General features: G+C 51.6%; 2 protein-coding genes across 16 annotated transcripts in view; one reads left to right on the top strand and one right to left on the bottom strand.

Moving 5' to 3' along the window:
- Positions 1-5,348, top strand: part of Fam168b (family with sequence similarity 168, member B) — a 29,833-nt gene extending 24,485 nt beyond the window's left edge. For 3 of the 4 annotated variants that reach the window (NM_174997.2, NM_001160236.1, NM_001160235.1), the window contains 2 exons: positions 440-569; positions 1,162-5,348. In NM_174997.2, the coding sequence (NP_778162.1) occupies positions 440-552 (113 nt within the window). In that variant the 3' untranslated portion in view covers positions 553-569; positions 1,162-5,348. The remainder of the gene's footprint in view (positions 1-439; positions 570-1,161) is intronic. The other variant, XM_006495845.2, reaches the window with a different exon arrangement.
- A 463-nt stretch (positions 5,349-5,811) lies between these two features.
- Arhgef4 (Rho guanine nucleotide exchange factor (GEF) 4) overlaps positions 5,812-23,296 on the bottom strand; it is a 134,806-nt gene continuing 117,321 nt past the window's right edge. For 4 of the 12 annotated variants that reach the window (XR_003954968.1, XM_030253604.1, XM_030253606.1 and 1 more), the window contains 9 exons: positions 13,473-13,652; positions 12,431-12,610; positions 12,072-12,251; positions 11,275-11,507; positions 10,795-10,924; positions 8,738-8,869; positions 8,012-8,255; positions 7,403-7,480; positions 5,827-6,888 (listed from right to left, as the gene is read on the bottom strand). Coding sequence is in view for 10 of the 12 variants with exons in the window: in XM_030253604.1 (XP_030109464.1) it covers positions 6,737-6,888; positions 7,403-7,480; positions 8,012-8,255; positions 8,738-8,869; positions 10,795-10,924; positions 11,275-11,507; positions 12,072-12,251; positions 12,431-12,610; positions 13,473-13,652 (1,509 nt within the window). In the remaining 2 variants the exon portion in view is untranslated. Of the gene's footprint in view, positions 6,889-7,402; positions 7,481-8,011; positions 8,256-8,737; positions 8,870-10,794; positions 10,925-11,274; positions 11,543-12,071; positions 12,252-12,430; positions 12,611-13,472; positions 13,653-16,564; positions 16,904-23,296 lie in introns of those variants that run through there. The other 8 variants (XM_030253611.1, XM_030253609.1, XM_030253603.1 and 5 more) reach the window with 6 other exon arrangements.

Raw genomic sequence — 23,296 nt, 5'->3', positions numbered from 1 at the left:
CCACTATTCCGTGTTCCGTGTCTGTGTTTGACAGTGTTGAGCACTTCGCGTGAGTGGGGACACACACCGTCCTTCCTCACTTAGCACACTGTCTCCACATTCACCTCCGCTGCTCATGTATCAGAAGCCCTTCCTGTTTAAGGGGCGTGGATTCACATTTTCATTTTGTAGTCATGTGATCTGCCAAAATTCGTGTGCTTAGTCTGAAGAGGATTTACAAGCATGCTATGACCACCGACTGCTGCACTAATAATGCCTTTCATCATTTTGGATAATCCGTTTGGAGGTTTGACCCTTCTGGTTCAAGACCAAGACCATTCCTCTTCCCTCCCCTCCTGCCTCCCCAGAGAAAGTCAGGTCAGGATGTGCTCTCAGAGACCACATGATGGAGCTCTCTAGCAGTCGCTTGTACTTCCTTATGAAGTGTTCTTTCTTCCAGGTACTCTGCTGACTGCTCATTCTCCAACTCCTGTAGCCCCTCACCCGGTCACTGTCCCCACATACCGAGCCCCAGGAACACCCACCTACAGCTATGTGCCCCCACAGTGGTGATTGCCCTGCAAATTAATGTGAGTATTAGTGAAGGCTGTGGCTAGGTGGGCCCTGCTGAGGTGCACTTCTCTGAGGAGACTGCAAGACTGACTAGATACAAGCACTGGTCTAGTATGCTTGTCTGTCTTTTGATACGGCACAACACTGAGCGAGAGCACCTTGGGGAAAGGAAGAGTGGCTTGGCCTGGCTTACAGTGACTACAGTTACAACCCATCATAACGGGAGTCTGAGCAGGAACTGATGTACAGCCGTGAGGATGGGTGCTGATTGGCTTGCTTCTCCAGCTTGCCCTCCTTGCTCACCTCCCTCCCTTACAGCCTCGGCCCACCCGCCCACGAATGGCACCCTAGGCCTTACCTCATTATGTCATTATTCTTATTGGGACATCCAATAAGGGAAGAGGGAGGGGGGGCATTGAGTGCTAACTGTTTGTCTTGCTGCTTCTGTAGTGCAGTGTGTAGGGCTCCAGGTATAATGGGGCAGGGGGCACAGGGTGTTGCTGTAAGGTGGGTGGGAACCAGGTGGCGCAGCTTTGGGTACCGCTGCCTTCTGGAACTGGTAAAGCACAAGTGCCAAGAGCCTGTCTGACTGTTGTTATTCTTTCCCAGATTTGAGGATGGAGCTGTGCAGTCACTTCATTGAGTTCCACAGCTGGTGCTGCAGGCCTTGTGCCTCCAACCAGGACTTTCTTCTTACTGCTCCGACACTTAGCTAAACATGACTGCGCCCCAGCCCAGCAGGTCCCAGCTCGCTAGTCTCCAACTAACTCTGGGTTGGTTTTAAAGCAAATCCTGTTTTGTGGACTGCCTGGCAAATTTTTTAGCTAACTGTAATGATAAAAAGGGAGTATTACTCTATTCTGAATCATATCTAGTTGAATGCATGTTTATAAAAACAAACAAAAACAAAGCTTGCTCAATCTACCTGCAGTGACTGATGCAAAACCATCATATGCAAAACCCGAAGGACTGGACCACGTTCACAGCCTGTCCTGTCCCTCACGCACCTCTGCGATGTACGCTGAGCCTCAGTTACACTTGTACAAGGGATGTCCTCACTGAAGCGTGGGGAGGACTGCAGGGGACTCTTAGGGGCTGGGGTTGCCAGTTATGGACACAGACTATAGCTTTCAGCAGCCTGGTTTTTTGGCACTGGCTGACTGATCCTGAGGGAGCTGCAGGGACTGGGGGAGAGAGAGCACACCTGCAGCAGCTCCAGACAGCAGCAGCAGCAGCAGCAGGGATGACGGGGTCCCTCTCCTTCATTTCAGCTGGAGTGTGCTCTGCAGAACAGGGGTCTACCTGAAGCTTATCAGGAAATACAGGAGCTTGGTGACGAGTCCAGCTGGGGTGAGGAGTGGTCTGTGTGTCAGAGCAGGGTCTGCCATCCGAGTTTTCTCTGTATGTCTTACAGGATAACGTTCTCTGTATCTGTTGGGACTGTTGGGAAAGTCCATTGTAGAAGTAAACTGTCTTCCTAGGAGGGAAGATGTCAAAGAGAAGCAGCCACACTGAGGCAGTGTTGTCTTTTGCTTTATTTTGCTTAGGGAACCATTCCTTTTTTTCCCCCTGAGAATAACTGAGTCACCTAAAGACATGGGCACTGCTGTATTCTCCCACAAAGACTTCAGCTGTGTGCTGTGAAGAGTGTTGTACATTTAAGACTGGTTACAAGGGAATAAGTGTATTTTTAAGTTAGTTCCTCATGTTTCTTGTAGAGAAGCAGGGCTGTGATGATGTGTAAAAATGTAGAAATAATGTAGCTTGTCTTGGGGCCATTCACCTGAGGATGCTCTCTGTAACTAGCGGGGTGAGGCCCGGGAAGCCTGCGGAAACCTGCGGAAGCCACTCTGCTGTCACTGAAGGCACTCAGTACCAAGCAGATGTGGAAAGCAGAAAGGGCCAGGCAGTTCAGGAGTGCTCTTGCTTGGAAGGCTCTGTGGTGGGAAAGATTTTGAGTGTGTACATAAGAAACCACAAAAGTTCTTTCTGCCTGAGTGTGCCCGACTTGAATCTGTGAGAGTGTTTCTGTTCAGTGTGGGTCAAAGGGCAGGGCACGAGGACCTCTCTGGGCTCTGTCAACTGGGGGTGAGCTTTGTATCTTTTGTCAGCCCCATTGAATTCCTGGGGCTTTGGTTGGAAGGGGTGCTTGTCTCTGGCAGCTAAGTCAGGGCTTCCATGTTGGTGTAGAGGTTGCCTCAGTAGCAGTCAACTTGGCTAGAGGCTGGGTCACCTGAATATGGAACCTTCGGTGACCTTATTTTTATAGTAATGCTCTCCATAGTTTTTTTTTAAGCATTTTATTTTTTGAGAAGTTTAGGAAGGTTGCTGCATGGATCAGTGTGAACAGAAGATTCCTCATTCCTTATGTCTATGAACATAGAAAGTTTATGGATGATTATGGTTAATTGCCTCATGAGCACTTAGGTGTGTGTGTGTGTGTATGTGTGCGTGCGTGCGTGCGTGTGTGTGTGTGTGCTTGGATGTGCGCGTGCATGGGGAGAGGGGTAGCACCAGCAAGCACACCCTGCACAGAGATAGACACGCTTGCTGGAGCACACAGCCTGCACCCGTACTTCCATGTTGGGATCCCGTCCCTGTGCTGAGTGACTTGCAGGGTTGGGATTTCCAAGTTTTCTCTGGACTCATCAGACAGAAGGGGATTTCTTTAGAACAAATGTACCTGTGATTTTCACGTGTTTGAAAAAGTCCCCTTATCCATCCCCAACTAAACATGGCTATCTCCCTGCCTGGAAAGGGTAGAGTTGTTTGCCTACAGCAGGAAGTTACCAAGTCTTTGAGCCTACTTGCAGCAACACACAGTGTGTGTGTATGCACAGGCCCTGAGTTCTCAAGAGAGAGGGAGGGGCTGCTGCCCTCCTGCTGATCACATCAGCCTCACACACTTGCCCTGGAACTGTTGAAATGGAGTGACTACCAAACACCTCTGTAGTGTACAACTCGGCTGGGTGGAAATCTTGTCTGTTTTGAAGCTATCAGGTCATCACTGTGGGATCTGCTGGTGAGAGAGCTTACCAGGTGAAAATCTGGGTATATGGATGGTAGTGAACTGTCACAGGGGGTGACTTTAACAACATTCAGTTTCAGTAAAAATAAGGAACAGAATTGGGTCAGTATTCTACTACATGGCTGTACAGGTATCCCAAAACATTGAGGAACATTCCAAGACAGTGTGCTTTCTATGAGTGTGACATTCCTGACTAGAGTCCTTCAGCTGAATTGACAGGCAGGCAGAGAGTCTGATCCCTATGGACACTGACATCGTTGTTAAGGAGATATATAGATATATCTATATATATCAAGTTTATTTTCTGCTGCCGTCCCTGAGGCTAGGGGCCTTCCTTCCTCGGCTGCTGCTGCTTGCAGTTTAGAGTTGTGGAGTATTGGAAACTGTAAGCTCCTTGACTCTGGAGAAGCAAACCCACCACCATCAGGATTGGGTCAGTTAGGCTACAGGCATGGAAGCGGCCTCTGCAACTGTTGTCTCTGTGTTGTGGTCTTCCTTGGAGGAACTGTTGAGTGGCTGTTGGCTACCAGTTGCCATCCTGAGTAGCAGCTTGTGAGTGTTTTGCATTGGTTGTTGAGTGTCTACTGTTCCTCGGCCATGCACCTGGCATGGTTTGTTGTTTGATGGGACAGGAGGCTGGAGAAGCAGACTGGGTGTTTTACAGTCCGGTGAGAGGAAAGTCAGTCTCCGGGAGGGGGAGGCTTGAGCTCCCTGCCTTCTCATTGGCCCTCTGAGTGTGTCTGTGGTTGGGAGAGGTTGGCAAGCACCAGCTTTACACATTGGGGCTGCCTCAGATTTCCTTAGTTCTCCTTCTGAATATTGGAGTTTAGTATTACTGTGGGGCCACCTTCTCTCAGCAGCTGGCATCTGTACTTGTGGTATATCTGGCACTGCCAAGTGGTGCAGGACCTCCCAGGGTGCAGTGGCAAGTGTGGCAGCTACTGGTCCTTTCCTCTGGTGCTTTCTGAGGGTTGCAGAGGGCAGGTGTGCAGTAGAGCTTCCTCTCGTGTCCTGCTCACCTCCCAGGGTTTTACATTTTCTGAGTTGCTTACTCCTGCCCTGTCTTCTGTGTTTGGTGGAGTGATGATGTGGTCTCAGTAGGAACGGTAACATTGCTTCGCCGTGTCTTAAAGGAGTCTTCTCTTCCCTAGCCCTCCCTGTTCATGTGAAGAACAGAAAGCCTGCAGAGTAAATCTGACTAGAATCATGGCATGGGAGGCAGCAGCTTTTCTGTCCAAGGACTGCAGTAGCTGCTCATGAGCTGTGAGGACCTGGTGGGTATACAGGCAGTTCCCAGGGAGGGCAGTGGGTACGTCTGGTGCAGACCGTGGGCAGTGTATAGAGCAGTTGGGACAGACTGGGGGCTGGCTCCCAGCAGGGTTACTGTGGCAGCTGGAGGCCCCAAGGAGCCTGCTAGGCTGTGACGGAACAGAAAAGGTTCTTCGTTTTTAAACTTTTGTTTTTAAATACTCTTTTTTACACTGTTGTTGGTACTTTTTTTATGCTTAAGTCAGCATTGTCTTCCAGTGTTAAAGGCATCCCTTGCCTCTTCATGGAACTTATGTGTCAAAACAAAGGAACGGGCAGACTGTCCATCCCAAGCCAGTTCAATTAGATGTAAATTCATACTGTTTTAATTTTTTATGCAATCTGATGAGTAGATGGGCTCAGATTTAAAATCCTTAAAAGCACGTTTATTGTAACCAGAATTGTTATGTAATTAATACTGCAGTTTTCAATAAAGATTGACTTGTGTTGCATATTCTGACCTTTTCGTGGGAGTGTTTTCAGAGGGACGGTCTCACTAGCACTTGCTACCACTTCCCCTGGTGAAGAAGTGCCTAGAGGACTGGGACAAGGCTGTGTGTTCAGCCTTGATCAGCTTTGGTGGAGCATCCTCCTACGTACTGCAGGAGGTGTAGGCTTCTGCAGCTCCACATGAGCCTCCTGGGTCCCTCAGTTTAGCAAGGAAGATGCTGAGCCTTAGCCCACGCGTGCCAGTTAGCTACTCTGGGAGGTGAGAAGGGAGTCTGTCCACCCCCTGTACATGGCTCCCTGGCCTGCTTTCTTGGGGCCTCTGCAATAATGACCCTAGCCACTTGTACCAGAACCCTGAGGCTTTGGCCTAGTGAGCAGCGCCTCCCCTAGGCTGAGAGCAGAAGAGGAGGAGAGGCAGGGTACCAGGCCCAGGAGGGATGACAGCACACAAGAAATTGACACACACCACCAGCTGACCAGCAGCCAGGTCACTTTTCATTCGTTTCTTTATGAAATTAAATGTGTCTTTTGGATTAGAGAAGATGCAGCGCAAGAGTGACTCCATGCTTCTGAGTCCTGTAGGCTCTGCACCATGTGCAGGCCCGGCCATGTGCCTCACGAGGAGGCCGGCCATGAGGGGCCAGAGTCCAGTCCTTATGGCTTCTCACACTTAACTAGGGTAAGGCAATCTTTCTGTGTCATTAACAATTCTCCAGTGTTAGAGAAACAACACGACCAAAATCATAGTGAACAGGGAGTGAGTGGGTGGGTGTGTGCGCAGCCACCCCAGCTACAGGGAACTGTCACTAACCTGGAACCAGGGACACAGTTGACTGTATGGTTTTCTCGTTACACATGTCACAAGTAAAGAGGGTATCTGGCAGCCAGCAGTGTCTACAGGGACCAGGAGGCATAAGGACAGCTATGTATGGGTAGAGTTAGTGCATAATTCCTGGTTCCTGACCTCTCAGGTTACAAGTGCACTGGGGGCCTGAACAGACAAAGAGCAGAGGGGCACACACCTGCTTTGGCAGGTGGCTCATGGCCACAGATTTTGGTCTCCTACCCAGAGGAAACAGGAGAATGGAGATGATAGCTTTCCAAAGAATGTCCAGAGCAGATGCGCCTATGTGCACAGCCTGGCCAGAGGTTTAGAGCTGTGGCGTGCAGGCTTACCATTGATGGAGGCTCTGCGCAGGTCCAGAGTATAGTCAGAGGCTGGTACTCACACACTAGCCATGGGGAAGGGGCCAGAGGCAGGGCCCAGACTTCATACAGCATGACGCTGTGCCTGTTCACTTCCAGTTTGTAAAACAGGCAGAGGGCCTGATGGTATAGGCCTCAGAGAGGAAAGGATGGGTCCACAAAGTGCTGTCAGGTTGTCTGATGGATGCTGGCTCACTTGCGGAAAGGCGCCAGTCTGCTGATGCTGTGCCAGAAGTTAGATGGCTTCCGCCTGGGCTCTGCTAGCACCAACACTTGCTGCTGGGGCCGGCTGGCAGGCAATGATGGATGCTTGTGGCGGGTCAGGTATCCTGGCCTTCCCACAGCTGGACAGAGGAGAGAGAGACACCAGGGGTCACAAGGGTAGCAGACAAAGGGGCCTGTTTGTGGGTTCTGCTGTAGATCTTCCATAGAGTAGTAGCCACACAGGACTTGCTTCCTAAGGGGCTAACCACAGCACACACGATCCCTGGGTATCAATAGTTTTTGGCCTGGCCTGGCCTACTGCAGCCTGAGGGCTGGCCAGGGCCACGGTCCAAGGCATGGAATGTCTGCCTCTATCTATGAAGTTGGGAGAGATGGCTTGTTCACAGGCGGCTGGGACACACTATCAGCAGCCTAGGGAGGTAAGCTCTAATTCCTGGTGTCTCCTGGAGGTCAGAGAAGTCAAGCAAACACTGTCATCTCTCTCATCTCTCTTACCACCCTTGAAAACAGACGCCTGTAAAGGGTGGCCAGTGGACCTCTCCAGGGATATGGATGGCTAGCTGCCATTGCTTTGGAGAAGGAAACGCAGTCAAGGCTGGCACTGCCCAGGGAGTAAGATGCTTCCCCATTTACCTTTAGGCTTCCCCGTGGCCTGCTGCTTGCTGGCGTTCAGCATGGCCTGCTTCCTCTGCAGCTCGGTGATGGAGAAGCCTGGAGGAAGGACACATGTGAGACCCCACCTTGCCTTCAGCTGCTCATGTGCCTCCCTGGAGGGCTTTCTAGTCCAGGTGCTATCCTCCTGTGCCCCATTCCTATCACGCTTGAGACAGCCTGGCATGGCAGGGACTTCCCTCACCTGCTCATCCATTCTGTCTTGCCAGCCAAGGGAGAGAACGAAGCTCCCTGAGCCACTGTCTCATTTCTGTCTCTGCCAGAGCCACTGACTCTACCCCTTCCCACTTCTCTAATACCTAGCTTCTTCACCCCTATAGAGGCTACCAAACCAAAGCATGAAGCTGGTGACCAAGGAACAGGAAAGGATGGGAAAGGCTTCTCTAGTTAGTACCCACCCCATGTTCTCCAGGGCTCGGTGGGAAGGGGCTCCCCCAGGTCTCAACATGGGCACATAATAGTGAGCTACTCCCATCAGACTCAGTCAATAGGGTTGACCACAGGAATGGCCATTTCTACCAGGCGGGGGTGGGCCCCAGTGGCTAGGCAAGGCCCAGCAGGTTCTCCCACCTGTCTCCTGGTCCAGCCGCACCTGCTCCCTCTCTCTGGCAAAGGCCTTCAGCCAGCGCTGCTTCTGTTCTGGCTTCCTGGCACACAGTAGGTGGCTGTCCCCCGTGGTACCACAGTACAGACGGAAGGCGTTCTTGACACTCACATGGAGGTCTCGGTCCTTCCCATCTTCCACATCTACCACCTCCAGGTCATCCATGTCCAGCCGGCCCTTGTAGTACAGCACGTCCCGGCGAAGCAGATCCTGCCAGATGCTGCCCTGAGCCCTGGCTCATGTCCAGGGTCCATGCCCACCTCCCCTCCAGGCCACTGACTGACAGGACAGTCTAATCTTTTGAGGTGCACATGGTCTGGTGGGCAGAAAGCCTCAGAAACTAAAGCAGCGGTCCATATGGTGCAGGAGAGAGCAGAGAGAACAAGGAAGGCTTCGTGCATGGGGCCACTGTGCCATGGTTTGAAAGAAGCAGAAGCTAGCAGTAAGGAGGCCAGAGGCTGCTGGGATCAGAGAAATCATGAGACAGAGGCAAAGGCTTGCAGAGGGAGACTTGATCTGAGGAGTGGGCAGTGACAGTGACCAGGTCGGGGGGAGGGGGACGTTCTCAACAGCACACTATTCAAACAGCTACCCCCAGTGTCCCTGGGCTCATCATGGAGAGCCTATCCTAAGGGCCCGACTGGGGCTCTACTCCATGAGACTGGTCTGGCTAGGCAGGGTGGTTCGGATACCTTTTTACAGTAGATGAGCTGGCGGTCAAAGAGAAAAAACATTCTCTGCTGACTCCTGGCTTGAGGCTGTGTCACGCGGGTCAGCTCCCCCGAGTGGATGAGTTCCGAGCTCCTGACCAGAAGGTCTTCCCCCTGAGTGAACCCCAAGGAGAGCCATGAGGGAAGTGTGCCCAACCTTAGGCTCTACTTCCTGCCTCCGTGGGCGAGTGGGCAAGGTAAGAGGAACACTCTTCAAGCCCAAAGGCAGCCTTGCAAGTGTGGCTGCGGGAGGAGAGAAAGGTAGGTCTGACCCACCCCTGTCGTCATAGCCACCCCTGTCGTCATAGCCTTCGGTGGCTGGCGAGCATTGGGGATCTGAGGTCGCTGAAGTACACTGTAATTTCTCAAAGAGTATGAAACTGTCAAAAATGTTTGTTGGTTACAGTTGAAATATTTTGATCTATTGAGCTAAATAAAATCCTAAAGTTCATTTTACGGTTTCATTTTGCGTGGTGTGTTGTGTGCCCACATGTTTACGTGTGTGTCTTCATGTGTGCTTGTATGTATGTATGAGCATGGTGGAGGAACAGGTCAACAGCAATCAGGTGTCTTAATGACTTTCCACCTTTTTAAAAAAAAACAACTTTTATTATTTATTTATTGGGGGCGGTGCATGCACACATGCAAGTGTGTGGAGCGCAGAGAACCCCTGGCAGGATCCTCACCACCAAAGGGTCCTGGAGACTGGCATGAGTTTCGGCATCTTTGGCAGCAGGTACCTTTACCTGCCAAGCCATCTCTACCTTATTCGTTGAGCAAGGTCTTTTCACTGAACTCATAAAATCAGTTAGGCTGGGTGGCCAGAAAGTCTCAGGAATCTTGTCTCCGCCCTCTAAGAGTGAGAGGCAGGTGTATCACCACGCCTTTTTTTTTTTTTTAATGTGGATGCTGGGAATCTGAATCCAGGTCCTCTTGCTTGCATGCAGATCAAGGTGGCACTTTAACTCCTAGGCCCCGGCCCCGCTCTTCCTTTTGGAAGGTGGCTCTTAGAAGTACAGGCTTCTGGACATGGCTCAACCCTGTCTTTTAAATGCTTTAGAGAAAAATTCGGCTTGGCAGGAACTTGCCCCTGCAGCTAGATGTATTTAGTACCTGAAACTGACCTGCCGGAGCTGCTGGCAGCCATCCATGCCAACATGGGGATGACTCTGCTTTCCAGTCCTTGGCCAGGCATGGACTCCGAACCAGGCTTACTGCACTGTCCTGCTGCCTCTACCCAAGGGTTAGGACGCAGTGCGATTACAGGGCCTAGGACTCTACTTCTCTCCTTTCCTGTGCCTTATTCCATGCGTCCCTTATGCTCTCATCCCAACAGCTGGCACAGCTCCATCTGGGTAGGGAGCAGAGGTGGCGGATGGCTGTGTGCAGAGGGGCAGCGTCCTCCCACCCCATGCCTTTAAGGAGCAGGGATGCATAGGCATCAGTTTTACTTGCTTCCTGGCGGATACATGGGGATGGGCAACCCAGAAAAAGTGAGCATCCATTTCTAGTCCCACCACAGGCTCTAAACTCAGCTGTTAAAAGTTCCAGAAGCTGGGCTGGATCAACGGTTAAGAGCACTGACTGCTCTTCCAAAGGTCCTGAGTTCAAATCCCAGCAACCATCTGTAGTGGCTCACAACCATCCGTAATGAGATCTGACGCCCTCTTCTGGTGTGTCTGAAGACAGCTACAGTGTACTTAGATATAATAATAAATCTTTTAAAAAGAAAGTTCTAGAAGTTATCTAAAACTTAGCAGTCCAGCCTGTTCTGGGGGCAGAGAAACAGATCAGCGTGTCTTAGACACATAGTTCCTTGGGTTAGGGCTGTCCCTAGGCTGGCAGTGGCTGGAAAAGTTGCACATAGGAAGGAGACCATTAGGTGCCAAAGTGGAGGCGCCACCAGAGGCCCAGTGCAAGAGAACCTGTCTTACAGCAGCTCCTGGGAGTGCAGTGGGTTCCCGCCTCTCATCCCTTCTGCGCAAGAACAGTTCTCAAGCAAAGACCCCATAGGATTTCCTGGGCACCGGGGCCCTCACCTCCCAGTCCTCTATGGAGCTCTGCCACTGAGCAATCTTGTCGATGTTTTCAAGTCTTCGTTTCCGTTCGTTGATGAGCTGGGCCACATTCTTCATGGCGTGCAAGGCAGCTTCAACATTCTTAAAGTCCCTGGGGCAGAACAGACAGAAGCAGGGTGCAGCAAGCTGGAGGGCAGGAAGAGCTGTAAAGTCTCCAGAGGCCATTCCATGTGCGGTTACCCTCAGCCTTACCTATTAAGTACAGTAGCCCTCCTTTCCTGCATAACTTCCAGGTATAACAGTTTAATGTACTACTAATGTACTACTTCCCTACTCCGGTATAGCTCAAGGTGGTGGCCTTGCTTTACCCTAAGCTGTTTCCCAGTGCCTACAAGCAGTACCCAGCATTCTGCAAACAGTACCCACGCTGCAAATAACTCAGTGTGCTGGCTGATGGCATGCAGTCTCAGGCAGCTCCCCTCCCCACCCTGTGCCCTCTACCTGTGCTGGGGGTGTGTGTACTTGAGCAGCTCCGCCAGCTGGAGGGGATACTTGCAGATCTTCTGCACCGGGGTCAGCAGAAAGCCATCCAGCGAGATGTCAATCATCCTTTGCAGCAGCCGGCAGGCCTCGAAGAAGTACACGTACTTGCTGAGCTTCGTGAGCCGGGAGAGCTCCACGCAGGCATTGGGGTGGTTGTTGCAGTACTCAGAATAGATCTGGAAGTCTGCTTGCTGGGGGCACAGCTGGAGGTCAGGATGGCTGTCTCCTGTTTCCCCAGGCAACAGGCCACAGCCATAAGGTGAGAGGGTCAGGAGCTTCCGCATTTTATATAGGCGCTGGTTCTATCTACTTCGCTGGGTACAAACTATGTAGTCATTCCGGGAATGGAAAAAAATTAGCTGTGATGTGTCTGCCTATCCTTGGAGCTACTGGACTTTCCTGGTAGGGCTTCTATGAGATATTCCGATCATGCCTCTGTTTTTATTTTATTATCTTTGAATGAAATCAGTGGTGATTCAAAAAAGATTATCAAAGCTAAACAGGAAGAGCCTTGGAAGCTGGGGAGATTCCCTCGACTTGCTTCAGTAGAGGACAAGACAGTCTGCCCAGGAAGGCTAGTAGCTCTTATCTGTGAACCTGGTGTGGAAAATTCTGGGGGAAGAGTAGGTGGCCTGGGACAGCACAAGGATGCCAAGCAGAGACAAGTAGGGATGGGGTGGGGTCAGGGGAGGGCCAGGCACTGCAGCCTATTAGGGCTTAGGGGTCCTGTGCGGGATGGGTCCAGGCGCACTCACGTGTTCCAGAAAGCAGGCCCCCAACTCGCTCAGGTGTGGCCGCTCCGTGTTGAACTTCTGCTCCAAAGCCTTCACAAATGCCTTTTGGCAGCGGTAGATGTCCTCGATGTTCCCAAAGATGGTGCGCAGCTGCTCTTCACTGAACATATCCTCCCGTTTGCGGCACTGGCGGACATAGCCCTGGGGGGTGGGGCGGAGCCAAGCTCTCGGGGACCCATCTGTGTACCCCACTATATGCCACGCCCTCCGCACCAGTGTACCACGCCCTCTGACCGCGCCCATCCCATTCTAACCTATAGCCTAAGTTGCGCAGCCCACTACCCTCACTTCTCCAAGCAAGCCCTGCCTGCCTTCCTCACCTCGCAGATGTCGCGAAGGTGCTTGATGTAGTCTCGCTCAGTGCTGAGGATCTCATTGATGACATTTGTGCGCATCTGGTCCTTGCAGCTCTGAGCCTCTGGACCGCTGTCATCGGCCTCTCTAGCCCCGGCCCGCGGGGCCTCATAGTCATCCGCGGGCTCATCCTGGTTCACGCGCAGCTTTAGACAACAACGCAAGGCAGATTAACCCCTGCCATCTTCTAGTCAGTCCCTGAACTCCGCTCTAGGTCATCTGAAGCTGAGGCCAGTAGCTGCCACAGGACACACAGGTCCAAGGGCACACCCACAATTTCCCTGCAACTGCCTCCTAGACGCAAAAGCCGGGGCAGGGGATAGTGAGTTTGATAGCCACAGCTACTGTCTTACTCTTCTGGTATACTTTGTTCTCATCAGGGATTGGAGCAAAGCACTAGGGACTTCTTCTGAACCAAACCTCATCCTAGGGCATCTAGGTGTAAGAATTCATGTGCCTAGGTAGAGACCATGCTAGATCACTAGCCTGTAAGTTTAGGAAAGGGTAGGGGTTGGGGCTCTGCCCTGGAGTACCCGAGAACCAGGGAATTCTCTCCCTCTGCCTGACCTTTGGGAGTCTGAATCAAGAGTTCTTTGGTGACCAGATGCAGCCTAAGATTGGAACTGGTCATTTGTTCTCTTGGGTATAATCACGCTGTCTATGCCTCCTCCCATATTTCTACCCCTCAGGGCTGTGTGTGTTCCACGGTTCCCACAGTCTAGCTTAGTGATGCATTAAAGTGGTCGAATTCTGAAGCATCATATTCTTACATTTCTGATCTGCTCTTCTCTGTGGCCCTAGAGGGCTGGCAAGCAGGGGATTGAATGTCTGTGCCACAGTTCTGATCCTATACCCATCTGGTTGGAGGCAAACAGAGAGGGTGCGGTCCACCCCCCATGCCTGGGACTGCAGCGCTGTTTGGGGCCCAGACTTCTGAGCAGAGCCAAGAGTCTTCAATCCACCCCCACCCCCACCCCCACCCTAGGAAAGTACAGACTGGAGCCGTACCCGTACAAAGCTGGCAGGGAACCACCCCTCGCCATCTGCCACTCGGCCCCACCACCATTCCCTGTTGGTGGCATCCATCACTTCGATGACATCCCCAGCTTTGAAGCCCAGCTCCTGGTCATCCATGGTGACATGGTCCCACAGGGCTTCAGCACACACCACACTGCCATCACTGATGAGCTGTAGAGAGAGAGTGTCAAGGCCAGTAGGTCAGTGAGGCAGGGCTACCCTACTCTACTCCATACCCAGCAGCCCTAGAAGGGATCCTGGCCTGCTTTACAGAGAAATGAATGAAGTTTCCCTCCAGGCCAGCAGCTCTTCTGGACGCAGGGCTATGCCTAAGGCATGCCTAGACTGTTGAAGCTCAATGAGAGAACACAAAATGGGACTGACTGTCATGGCCCCTTCTCTGTTCAGCCACACCTTCAGCTTGGTTGAGTTTATGGCTTCAGCTTCAACGTCCTACCCTGAGATGTTAGGCTAGGACTGGGACATGGCAATTGGCAGCTACTACCTGCTCTCCTAGGCAGCCATTTAAAGGGGGAGGAGGATGGAGTCGCTCCCTCTGCAGGATCTTGTGGACTTGCATGGCTTGTGAGGTCATCCAGTTAACAGTGCTGCATTGCCAATGACAGTGCCCACCACGGCAGCTGGGTCATATTTGTATGCTTCTTTAACCCCTTGCAGAAGTAGTCATATGACACCATCGCTCCGTACTACAGCCCAGGCACCAGCTGAGGAGTGGTCCTTCTCAGACTGAGACGTGGAGGGCTGTTTTGATCTTTCTATCTGCCTTCCTTTCCTTCCCAGGCAGGAGATTAAATATCTGCTACCGGACAGCTCTATGTCCTGGGCTCTTTCTGCTCAGAGGGCTGGTGAGGCTCCTCTCTCCACTGTGTCGCCTGCCCCTGGCCCCTTCCAGGTGGCCTTCATGGTTGGAACTCTGCCCCCCAGCCATTGGCTCCCCGCTTTCTGTTCTGAAGGCTGTTTCTTTCTGCTTTAAGAATAAATGACTCTGGTGCCTAAGGCAGGAGATAGTGTGTGGGATGCATGTGGCCTCCTTCCTGGCCAACCTAACAAAGAAGAACTAGACTGTACATCCCCAAGACAAACAAACAAACACACACACACACACACACACACACACACACACACACACACACACATACACACACGCCCCAGCCAATCCTACCGCTAAGCTGCTCTATATCCTTGTTTGTTCCCCTTTTGGCCTCTCTGGGTGCTTCCATATCGAATCAGCCCAGGAAGGGGTATTTCCCAGGAAAATGTGTAGCATCTCTACCCCAGTGCCAGATTCAGTGTTAGAGGTCTCTCTGCCCAGCGCCACACAGGGATCCCGGCACAGAGCTCTGAGCGTTCCTGGGGACAGCAGACTTCCAACCTCTGGGGAATCATTGCCTCTGTAACAATGACTTTCTGCAGATGACTCTGGCTGCCACACATGTGGGAGAAGACAGGAGGACTCAGCAAGGCCACAGGAGGAGCCAGTCTGCTGCAGGCCAGGAGCCAGCGCACCCTCTGCAGTAGACTGTCGTGCGAAGCCTTGAAGGATGTAGAGAAAGAAGTGGAAGCCAGTGAGAAAGAACAGGGGAATGTACCTGACCAGGGCTCTGGAACTTCGGCTACAGATTTCAGGAAGCAACCTAGATACTCAACATGGCCCAGCTTCCTGCTTTGTATGAATTGAGTGAGGTACCTCTGTCCCTGGTTTCCCTCGCACAAGCACTGAGAAGAAGGGAGGGAGGAAGAGAGGCGGGCTGGCAGGCAGAGCCTCTCCTTCCTCTCCTTCTCCAGTGCTTATAGACATGTATGGATCCTGTTCTGCTGCTGGGAAAGCCACTGGGGGACAGAGGTAGAGACCAGGGTGAGCGGCAATAGAGACAAGTCTCACCGTGTTCCTGCCCAGTGGTGTAGAAGCCTGTAGGCCTGGGAAGGAGGTGTTGATCTTCATTGTTGTTTCCAAGCACAGAAAGCACCCGACAGGCACACTGCTGTGTCTGGCAAATCCTCCGGACTCCCCTGTCTGTCTCCCATCGGGACCCCAGTAAACGGAATCTCCCCTTCATGAGCATCACAAATGGAAGGCTCTACCAAGCTCTCGCTCCAAAACAAACCATTTCCATGCCATTGCTAAACCAAACTGTGGCTCCAAGAGAAACATTTTATAGGGTATCGGAGGTGAACCCCAGCTGCAGCTAAGTTCATTTCTCTGCAGAGCCACCCTCCCTGTGGGTCCCACCAGGTGCACCTGCTCCTTAACCTGGCATTGCAGCAGCTGCCAAAGATAGGGTTCCAGTTGGTGCCTGCCTGGCTCCTTGCCTCAAAGGTGGAAGGCTATCTGGAGGCAGGTGGGGTTTGTTCCACTGCCTAGGTTAATTCAGGACTAAGATAAGCCAAGAGCAAGGGCAGAATTCCTTCCTGTGCCTTGAGGTTCCGACTCGTTCTAAGGGTAGGGTAGAGCCTCCAGGCCATGCCTCAAGCTGAGCCCTGTGGACCATCACAGCCTTTAGCATATCACCCTACTACCCTCCTACGTCCTGTATGCCTCTCTCATGTGGAGTGGTGGCACCTTCCCACCAAGCTGTCCCTGAGCACCGGAAGTGGTGGGAGGGTGTGTTCAGAGTGGCTGCTGCAAGTCAGGCAGCAGAAGCTCTGCCCTAGGAGACTGACTGGCACTTTTTAAGGCCTAAAATAACAAAAATCTCGGTATCACGTGCAGAGGAGCCCAGATACCCTCTACGGGCCTCTTGCTGCACCCACACAATACATGCCCTGCCCTCCCATGCACACCCTTTCCAGACAGCCTCCGCCAGCAGGTCAGAGCTCCTCTGCATCTTAAGAGAGACCCGCCATGTTGTCCCACCCCCCTCCTTCCCAGCCTCTAGGGCAGATGAAAGGTCTTTTGGGCACGTGTGCCACCACGCCCCTCTGCTACCCTCAGGATGGCATCCCCGGGGGTGGAGGGGAATCCCCAGACCGGCCTTGAAAAAGAGCACATGGGGATAATGAGAGTCGTCGTCTCCCCATCCCCCACGTTCGTGCGGTGACAGCAGCTGGAAGGTGCCACTCACCCTGCGCGGTTCCCCCGCGGTGCCGGGCGCGCGCAGCTCAGCGGAAGGCCAGTAGGAATATCAGCACGGCGTTGATGAGGACCAGCAACGCCAGCACAGCGGAGACCACCACGCGCTGGGCGCCCGGGGGCAAGTTGCAGCGCAGCAGGGCGCGCAGGGCACCACCAGGCGTTGCGGGGCCACGCCGGGGCTGCGGAGGCCTGGCCATCACGCCCGGCCAACCTCCGGGCTCCTATCGCCGGGAGATCCCAGCTCAAGGCTGGAGCCGGAGGCGCCGGAAAGGAGGCGGAGCTGCCTGCGCTCACCCTCCTAGCTCCTCCCTCACAGCTCGCTGAGTGTGCTGCAACCCAGGCTTTAGGGGAAGCAGGGTGAAGGTGCTGCAGAGGGGGTGGGTGGGAGGGGACTTGTTAAAGTCGCCTTGCTGCTAATTGCTGCAGCTCTGGGTGCTGTGTGATCTGCCCAGGGTGCTTCCCTGGAAGGGGGTCAAAGACTAATGTCCCGCACAATGTTTCTTCCTGGCTTTGGCCTGACCAGATACACAGATGACCATGGAAATCCTGGAGGGGGTGGGTGTACCCTGGGACTTAGACTCAGGAAGTCCCTGAGTCTAATAATGTGTGGCAAGATTGCTATGTGCAAGGGTAGCCCAGTTGTTTTGTCACACAGTCCAGACTGGCTTAAAATTCACTTCTCTTATATAGATGACCTTGAACTTCTCATCTTCCTACCTCTGGCTCCTCAGAGCTAGGATTGCGTGTATGTGCTGCCCATGCTAGGTTTATATGGCTCTGGGGCTCTAAGGCTATCATCTAGCATTCACAGATGAGTAAGTGTGCCTCTGAAACATCAGACAATTAGTTGTTACACATTCACCCAGCAAAACAGTGCTGAGAAGACTTAGTAAACACACAACTCACACACAGTTCTCAAAAACGTTCCAGAAACATACAGGATTCACAAGGCTCCTCCCCAGGGTCATATAAGGAATAACAACTGCCGAGGATAAGAGACTCTCTGACCACTGGGCTGCCAAAAGTCCTGTAGAGAGCTTCAGGAATGAATCCAGGGAGTCATCACACATGCTGGGCCTTTAGGTCATGCACCTGCTTTTGAGCCAATTATGCTCACTGATAACTATGCTAGACTAGGGTTTCTTTGTTTTGTTCTCGGTATCCCATCTGAGGTGAGTATATGTTTGCTTGCCTCAGATCCAGGGTATGCCAGACCCAGATAGGCCCAGACCCAGCTGTGGGCATGAGCTTCACCTCATGATTGAAACAGACTCATCTGGAGCATGAAATAGGACAAAAGGCCCTTGCATTTGAGCCAGGTTAAGAATACCACCCTGCCCAGGGACTCCTACCTTTTTGAACCCCAAGAGCTCAGGGTATGACTGGGACAACTCTGTGGGTTACATAAATCCAAAAAAAAAAAAAAAAAAAAAAAAGGCTTGAGTTTAAAGGCTCAGCCCCCCCCCCCCCAGAAGTGGCCCCTAGGCTGGAGTATCAAGGTGGCAAGACTAACAAGAGAGAGCTGAAGGGAGACATGGATGTTTGAGGTGGGTGAGGCTGGGCCCCAAGTTCTATAGTTTAGGGTAATACTAGAAATGAAGAAGAACTGCTTTACAAGTGTGGCCACCATCTGGCTTTGCAGTCTGGGCTCCTAGGGCATCAGTGGTCTGAGGGTCTTACAGATGTTCCTTTCCTGTCTCGGCGAACAATCAAGGCAGTTGGTTTATCCAACAAGGGTGAGCACAAGACAATGAGGCACCAACAGATATTGTGCTCCTCCTTCAGGCTGGGAAGCATGAGAACCAGGCCAGGTCTAGTATGTCTATCATCACAGGAGTCCTGTGGGACAACAAAGACACTTGGAGCCAGAGAACAGCTGACTCTATAGTGGGCTGGTCTTGGGTCCTTTGGGACCCTCACACGTGCCACAAAGTGCCAGGGGGAGAGGTGCGGAGCACCTTTGGGAGACCCAGTGTCTGCTACAAGTTCGAATCCCACTGCTTTGCAGATCTTATAATTGGCAGCCCTCTTGTCTGCACTTTAAGTTTGGAGGATGATTTCTGTGGCTTTCCTCTAGTGTCTGTCTGCTTCTAGTTTGGGCATTGAGCGGCATGACCTAGAAGCTGTGTGTACTCTTCATCCACCTCAGAGCAGATCCCATCAGCTGTGTGTGCATGTAACAAAGGGAACCATGGCATTCCAATGGTCTCATCTGTGTGGGCATCAGCTGGAGCCAGAAGGAATTCTTAGCCATGGCCTGGCCCAGAGGATACAGGCAGCCATGCACAGGTAGTAAGGTGTTTGCACCTTAGGTCTCCCCTCTACCTCTCCCTAGATTGCACACACCAATAGAACTGAAGCATGGGGAGATGAGGCCACGCTGGGTGATGGTAGAAAGGGAGGGAGATCTAAAGATCCACAGACAAACATCGCCTACTTTTGCCAGTCAGGGAAAAATCCTCCCACTGAGGATGGACTCGGGCCAGGTAACAGGCATTACAGCCAATGCTAGCATGGCTGGGCAGGGTAGGAAGCACAGGCATGCCCAGGCCTAAGCCATGGGCATCTGGAGAAGGCTCTACACAGGACAGTGCTGTAGGAGAGAGCCACTTGCAGGGACCAAGGACAATTAACTGCTTCATTTGCTGAGTCATCCTGCAGCAGTTGGGCAGTCCCAAGGCGCCAGGAACAAGTATGTGAGAGGGATACAGAAAGAACAAGACCCTGTGCCACACCTCCTCATGCTCCTTGGGGTACCCAGAAAGACAGGCATCACACACCCAACCCACTCTTGCATAGTTAGCTCTCTGCAGGAAGGACTCTGCCTTCCACACATCTGCATGCTGGGGCAGGCACACTGGCTGACATACATCAAGTGCACAGACCATGTGCGACACATCTATTCAACATATGACAAACCTATACTATACCCGTAAGTACACATATGTGTGAGTATGGGCAGCAGTCGTTCCTCAGGTACCCACAATGCAAACTGCCTCTCTGGTCCACATTATCCATCACTCTCTTGGCTAGAGGGTTCCGATTCCCCTCCGCTAAAATCCTGAGAAATCCGAGGGCTGAGGACAAGGTCCAGTAGTTATGAATACTTACTGTTCTAGCTAAGAACCCAAGTTAGGTTACTAGCATCCACTTTCAGTGCCTTATAACCACCTCGAGCTGCCATCCCAGGAGCTCCGATGTCCTCATCGGGTCTTTGCAGCACCTGCACTCTCGTGTATGTACCCTCACACAAACACAAACGCATCATTAGAATGCTTCTTAAAAGTCTTAAAGAAATTGACAAGTCCTTTTTTCCCCCTAGTGGTGGCCTGAATGTGAAAGGTTTACAGCCTAGAGAAAAACACAGTGAGTGTGTGATGGCTTGATAGGCCAAACATCATTGAGGATGCTGAACTTTCCTCTGTCGTCTCCTGCTCCAATAATATTTAGGGATAACGTTTGTTCATGTGAATCCCCAGCAAAGCTTTCTGCTGAGCCAGTACAGGCCACAGACAATGCCCAATGGGTGGGAAGAGGCTACTAGAGGAAGGCAAAGGAGTTAGCCTATCATCAGCAATCAACTATGTCTTTAATGAACTTCTGGCAATAGTCTACTTGATGCCTTTTGCAGGCCAGAAAGCACTCAATCTCTCTTGACTCTCCAGTTAAAGTCAGAGCCCAGAGAAGTCACCCATATCCCCAGACCCACAATTAGATGGGCTGTCTAGCCTGAGGTTTGTCCCTGGAAGTTGGGGGCCTTGCTTCATGTCTGGCCCTGCCCTTTCTCCTGTCCCATTTAGAGAGTCTCTTCTTGCCTTTTTTTCTATGTTAAGATCTAGAGGTACTGGTGGCTCCACTGAGGTGAGCTCTGTGGAGAATAGGCATGGGTGAGTGGTGGCTCCACTGAGGTGAGCTCTGGAGAATAGGCATGGGTGAGTGGTGGCTCCACTGAGGTGAGCTCTGTGGAGAATAGACATGGGTGAGTGGTGGCTCCACTGAGGTGAGCTCTGTGGAGAATGGACATGGGTGAGTGGTGGCTCCACTGAGGTGAGCTCTGTGGAGAATAGGCATGGGTGAGGAGACTTCCTCTTCCCTGTACAGCCCACAGCATCATGAGAAAGAGGCTACCTCCCGTGATTGCTGTCCCCTGAAAGACCTTCAGCCAACAAAGATGTGAACTATCTTAAGAACTGCAATCGGTGCTTACAGAGCTCCTCAGGACACTGCTTGTACTGTCCTCAAAGGTCTTTTGCATATGGACACCATCTGTGGTGGCTCACGGGACCCTCTACGTGTGCACAACACCTGCACTGCCTCACTGAATACCTCTCTCAGGATTTCCTGCTTCTTACATGGTAGCCTTGGGTCTGGGGTTTCCTTAGCCAGAGGGTCTGTGCATGAAGTCCTTGTCTAGAACCACAGGGATCAAAACCTCAAGCTGTACCTTTCTAATTTCACCTGGGAAAGAAATGGGTAGCTACAGAACACAAGAACTCTAGCACTGCAGCATGTCAGAGCAGTCAAGGAGCCTGCCCAGAGAGAGCCCTGAGATCTGGTCTTTCACTCTGGTTGTAATTATTGAGATATACTCAGAACTGGCCACAGCAAGCTATGGCCTTGTTTCCAGTCTGTCGCCATGGAGTTTCCTGGCCATCCTGTATCCCAGTGAAGGAAACCAATGTCCAGTTGTCTACTCCATGCTCTCCATCCTGACTCTGGGCCCAAGGTGAGGAAGACAGTCTAGTTCTCTAAAGTGTAGCTTGACCATCATCTCTGGATTCTGTTTACAAAGATGTGAATGCCCATCAAAAGAGTTCATGAGGGTCAGATAGAAAGATTGGGGGCGTACTGGAGCCGTGGCTCAGTTGTTAAGAGCACTTACTATGGATCCAAAGGACCACAGTGGACTGTGGATCAAATCCCTAGAAGTACTTGACAGCCTATAGCCATCTGAACTGTCATTTGCCGGGCGGTGGTGGTGCACGCCTTTAATCCCAGCACTTGGGAGGCAGAGGCAGGCGGATTTCTGAGTTCCAGTCCAGCCTGGTCTACAGAGTAAATTCCAGGACAGCCAGGGCTATACAGAGAAACTCTGTCTCGAACCCCCCACCCCCAAAAAAGTTAGAGGACCCTCCAGTGTGTTTCTTTTCTTTTCTTTTTAAAGATTTATTTATTTATTTATTTTATGTTTATGAGTACAGTGTAGCTTTACAGATGGTTGTGAGCCATCATGTGGTTGCTGGGAATTGAACTCAGGACCTCTGCTCACTCCGGCCCTACTCACTCCAAAGATTTATTTATTATTATATGTAAATACACTGTAGGTGTCTTTAGACACACCTGAAAAGGATGTCAGATCTCATTACAGATGGTTGTGAGCCACCATGTGGTTGCTGGGATTTGAACTTAGGACCTTCAGAAGAGCAGTCAGTCCTCTTAATCACTGAGCCATCTCTCCAGCCCCACTCCAGTGTGTTTTTTTAAGAGCTATCTACCTTTTTTGTTTGTTTGTTTGTTTGGAGATAAAGTCTCTCATTGGCCTAGAGCTTGCCAAGTAGGCTAGGCTGACTAACCAGGGAGCCTCAGGGATCCACCTGTCTCTGTAGCCCCAGCACTGAACGTGTAAGCTTAGACTGCTCTACCCAGTTCTCACATGGGTTCTATGTATCAAACATGGGGCCTCGTGTTTGTAAGATAAATATGTGACCAACTGGATTATCTCCTAAGCTCTGCATCAAGCATTGGTGAATGGCTCCTTTAAATCATTATTAGAGAACTGGGATATGGCTTAGTGGAACAGGAGTGCCTGGTATGAGCAAGACCAGGGCTTCACCCTTTAGTATCACAAACCAAAAACTACAAAATAGGATGAAAGCTGAAGTGGTTTGAATGTGAAATTCCCCTCTTAGGCTTGCATCCTTGGCTGCTGACACTGTTTAGTGAGGTTTTAGAAGCCTCAGGGTGGGAGACATGGTTTTCAGAGGTAGGTCATTAGAGATGGACTTTCAAGAGATTAGCCAGACCCTGCTTCCAGCCCAGGCCCTCTGCTTCCTGGTTGGTGCCATGAGGGAATCTGCTCTGACAAGATGAGCGCCTTCCAGCCACCATGCTGTTCCTCCACTGTGGACTATATCCTCTGACGCCACTGCACGAATAAGCCTTTCTCCATTCAAGGCCACAGCAATGAAAATATATTACAAAGGAAAAAAAAATGATCTCCAGATCTGGGCCTCTGAGAAGAGGCCAGGAACCTCACTACTTAGTTTTATGTGTAAAGAAGGTACCATACTCAACAATGATTTCAGAGAGGTCTCAGGCAGGAGAGGAAGAGGGAGAGGGTTAGGGGATATGAGAAAGGAGGTGGGCCCCACCCCCAGGGATCTGCTTGAAGCTTCCCATCCCCACCATCAGGGGAGCAACGTCTCCATTCACAGTTAACCACCTACAGCCTCGCTCCCTTCTCAGTGTTCTAGGAATCTCACCAGACACTGCATTTACAGAGAAGGGACAAATTCATTCATTCACAACCCCACGTGCAACCCCGGGGCTCCTGACCTCACCTCATCCGGTTATAATTCCATCCAGCATATCCCCAGAGCCACTAAATCCACTTATCAGAAAGGGGAGAAAAGGAAGAGGAAAAAAAAGGTTTCTTAGTAACCTTTTAAGACATAATTCTGGGGCTGGAGAGATGGCTCAGTGGTTAAGAGCACTGCCTGCT

This window comes from Mus musculus, chromosome 1 (genome assembly GCF_000001635.26).
Source record: "Mus musculus strain C57BL/6J chromosome 1, GRCm38.p6 C57BL/6J".
Classification (NCBI taxonomy): Eukaryota; Metazoa; Chordata; class Mammalia; order Rodentia; family Muridae; genus Mus; species Mus musculus.
This window is presented reverse-complemented; position numbering and strand designations above follow the sequence as displayed.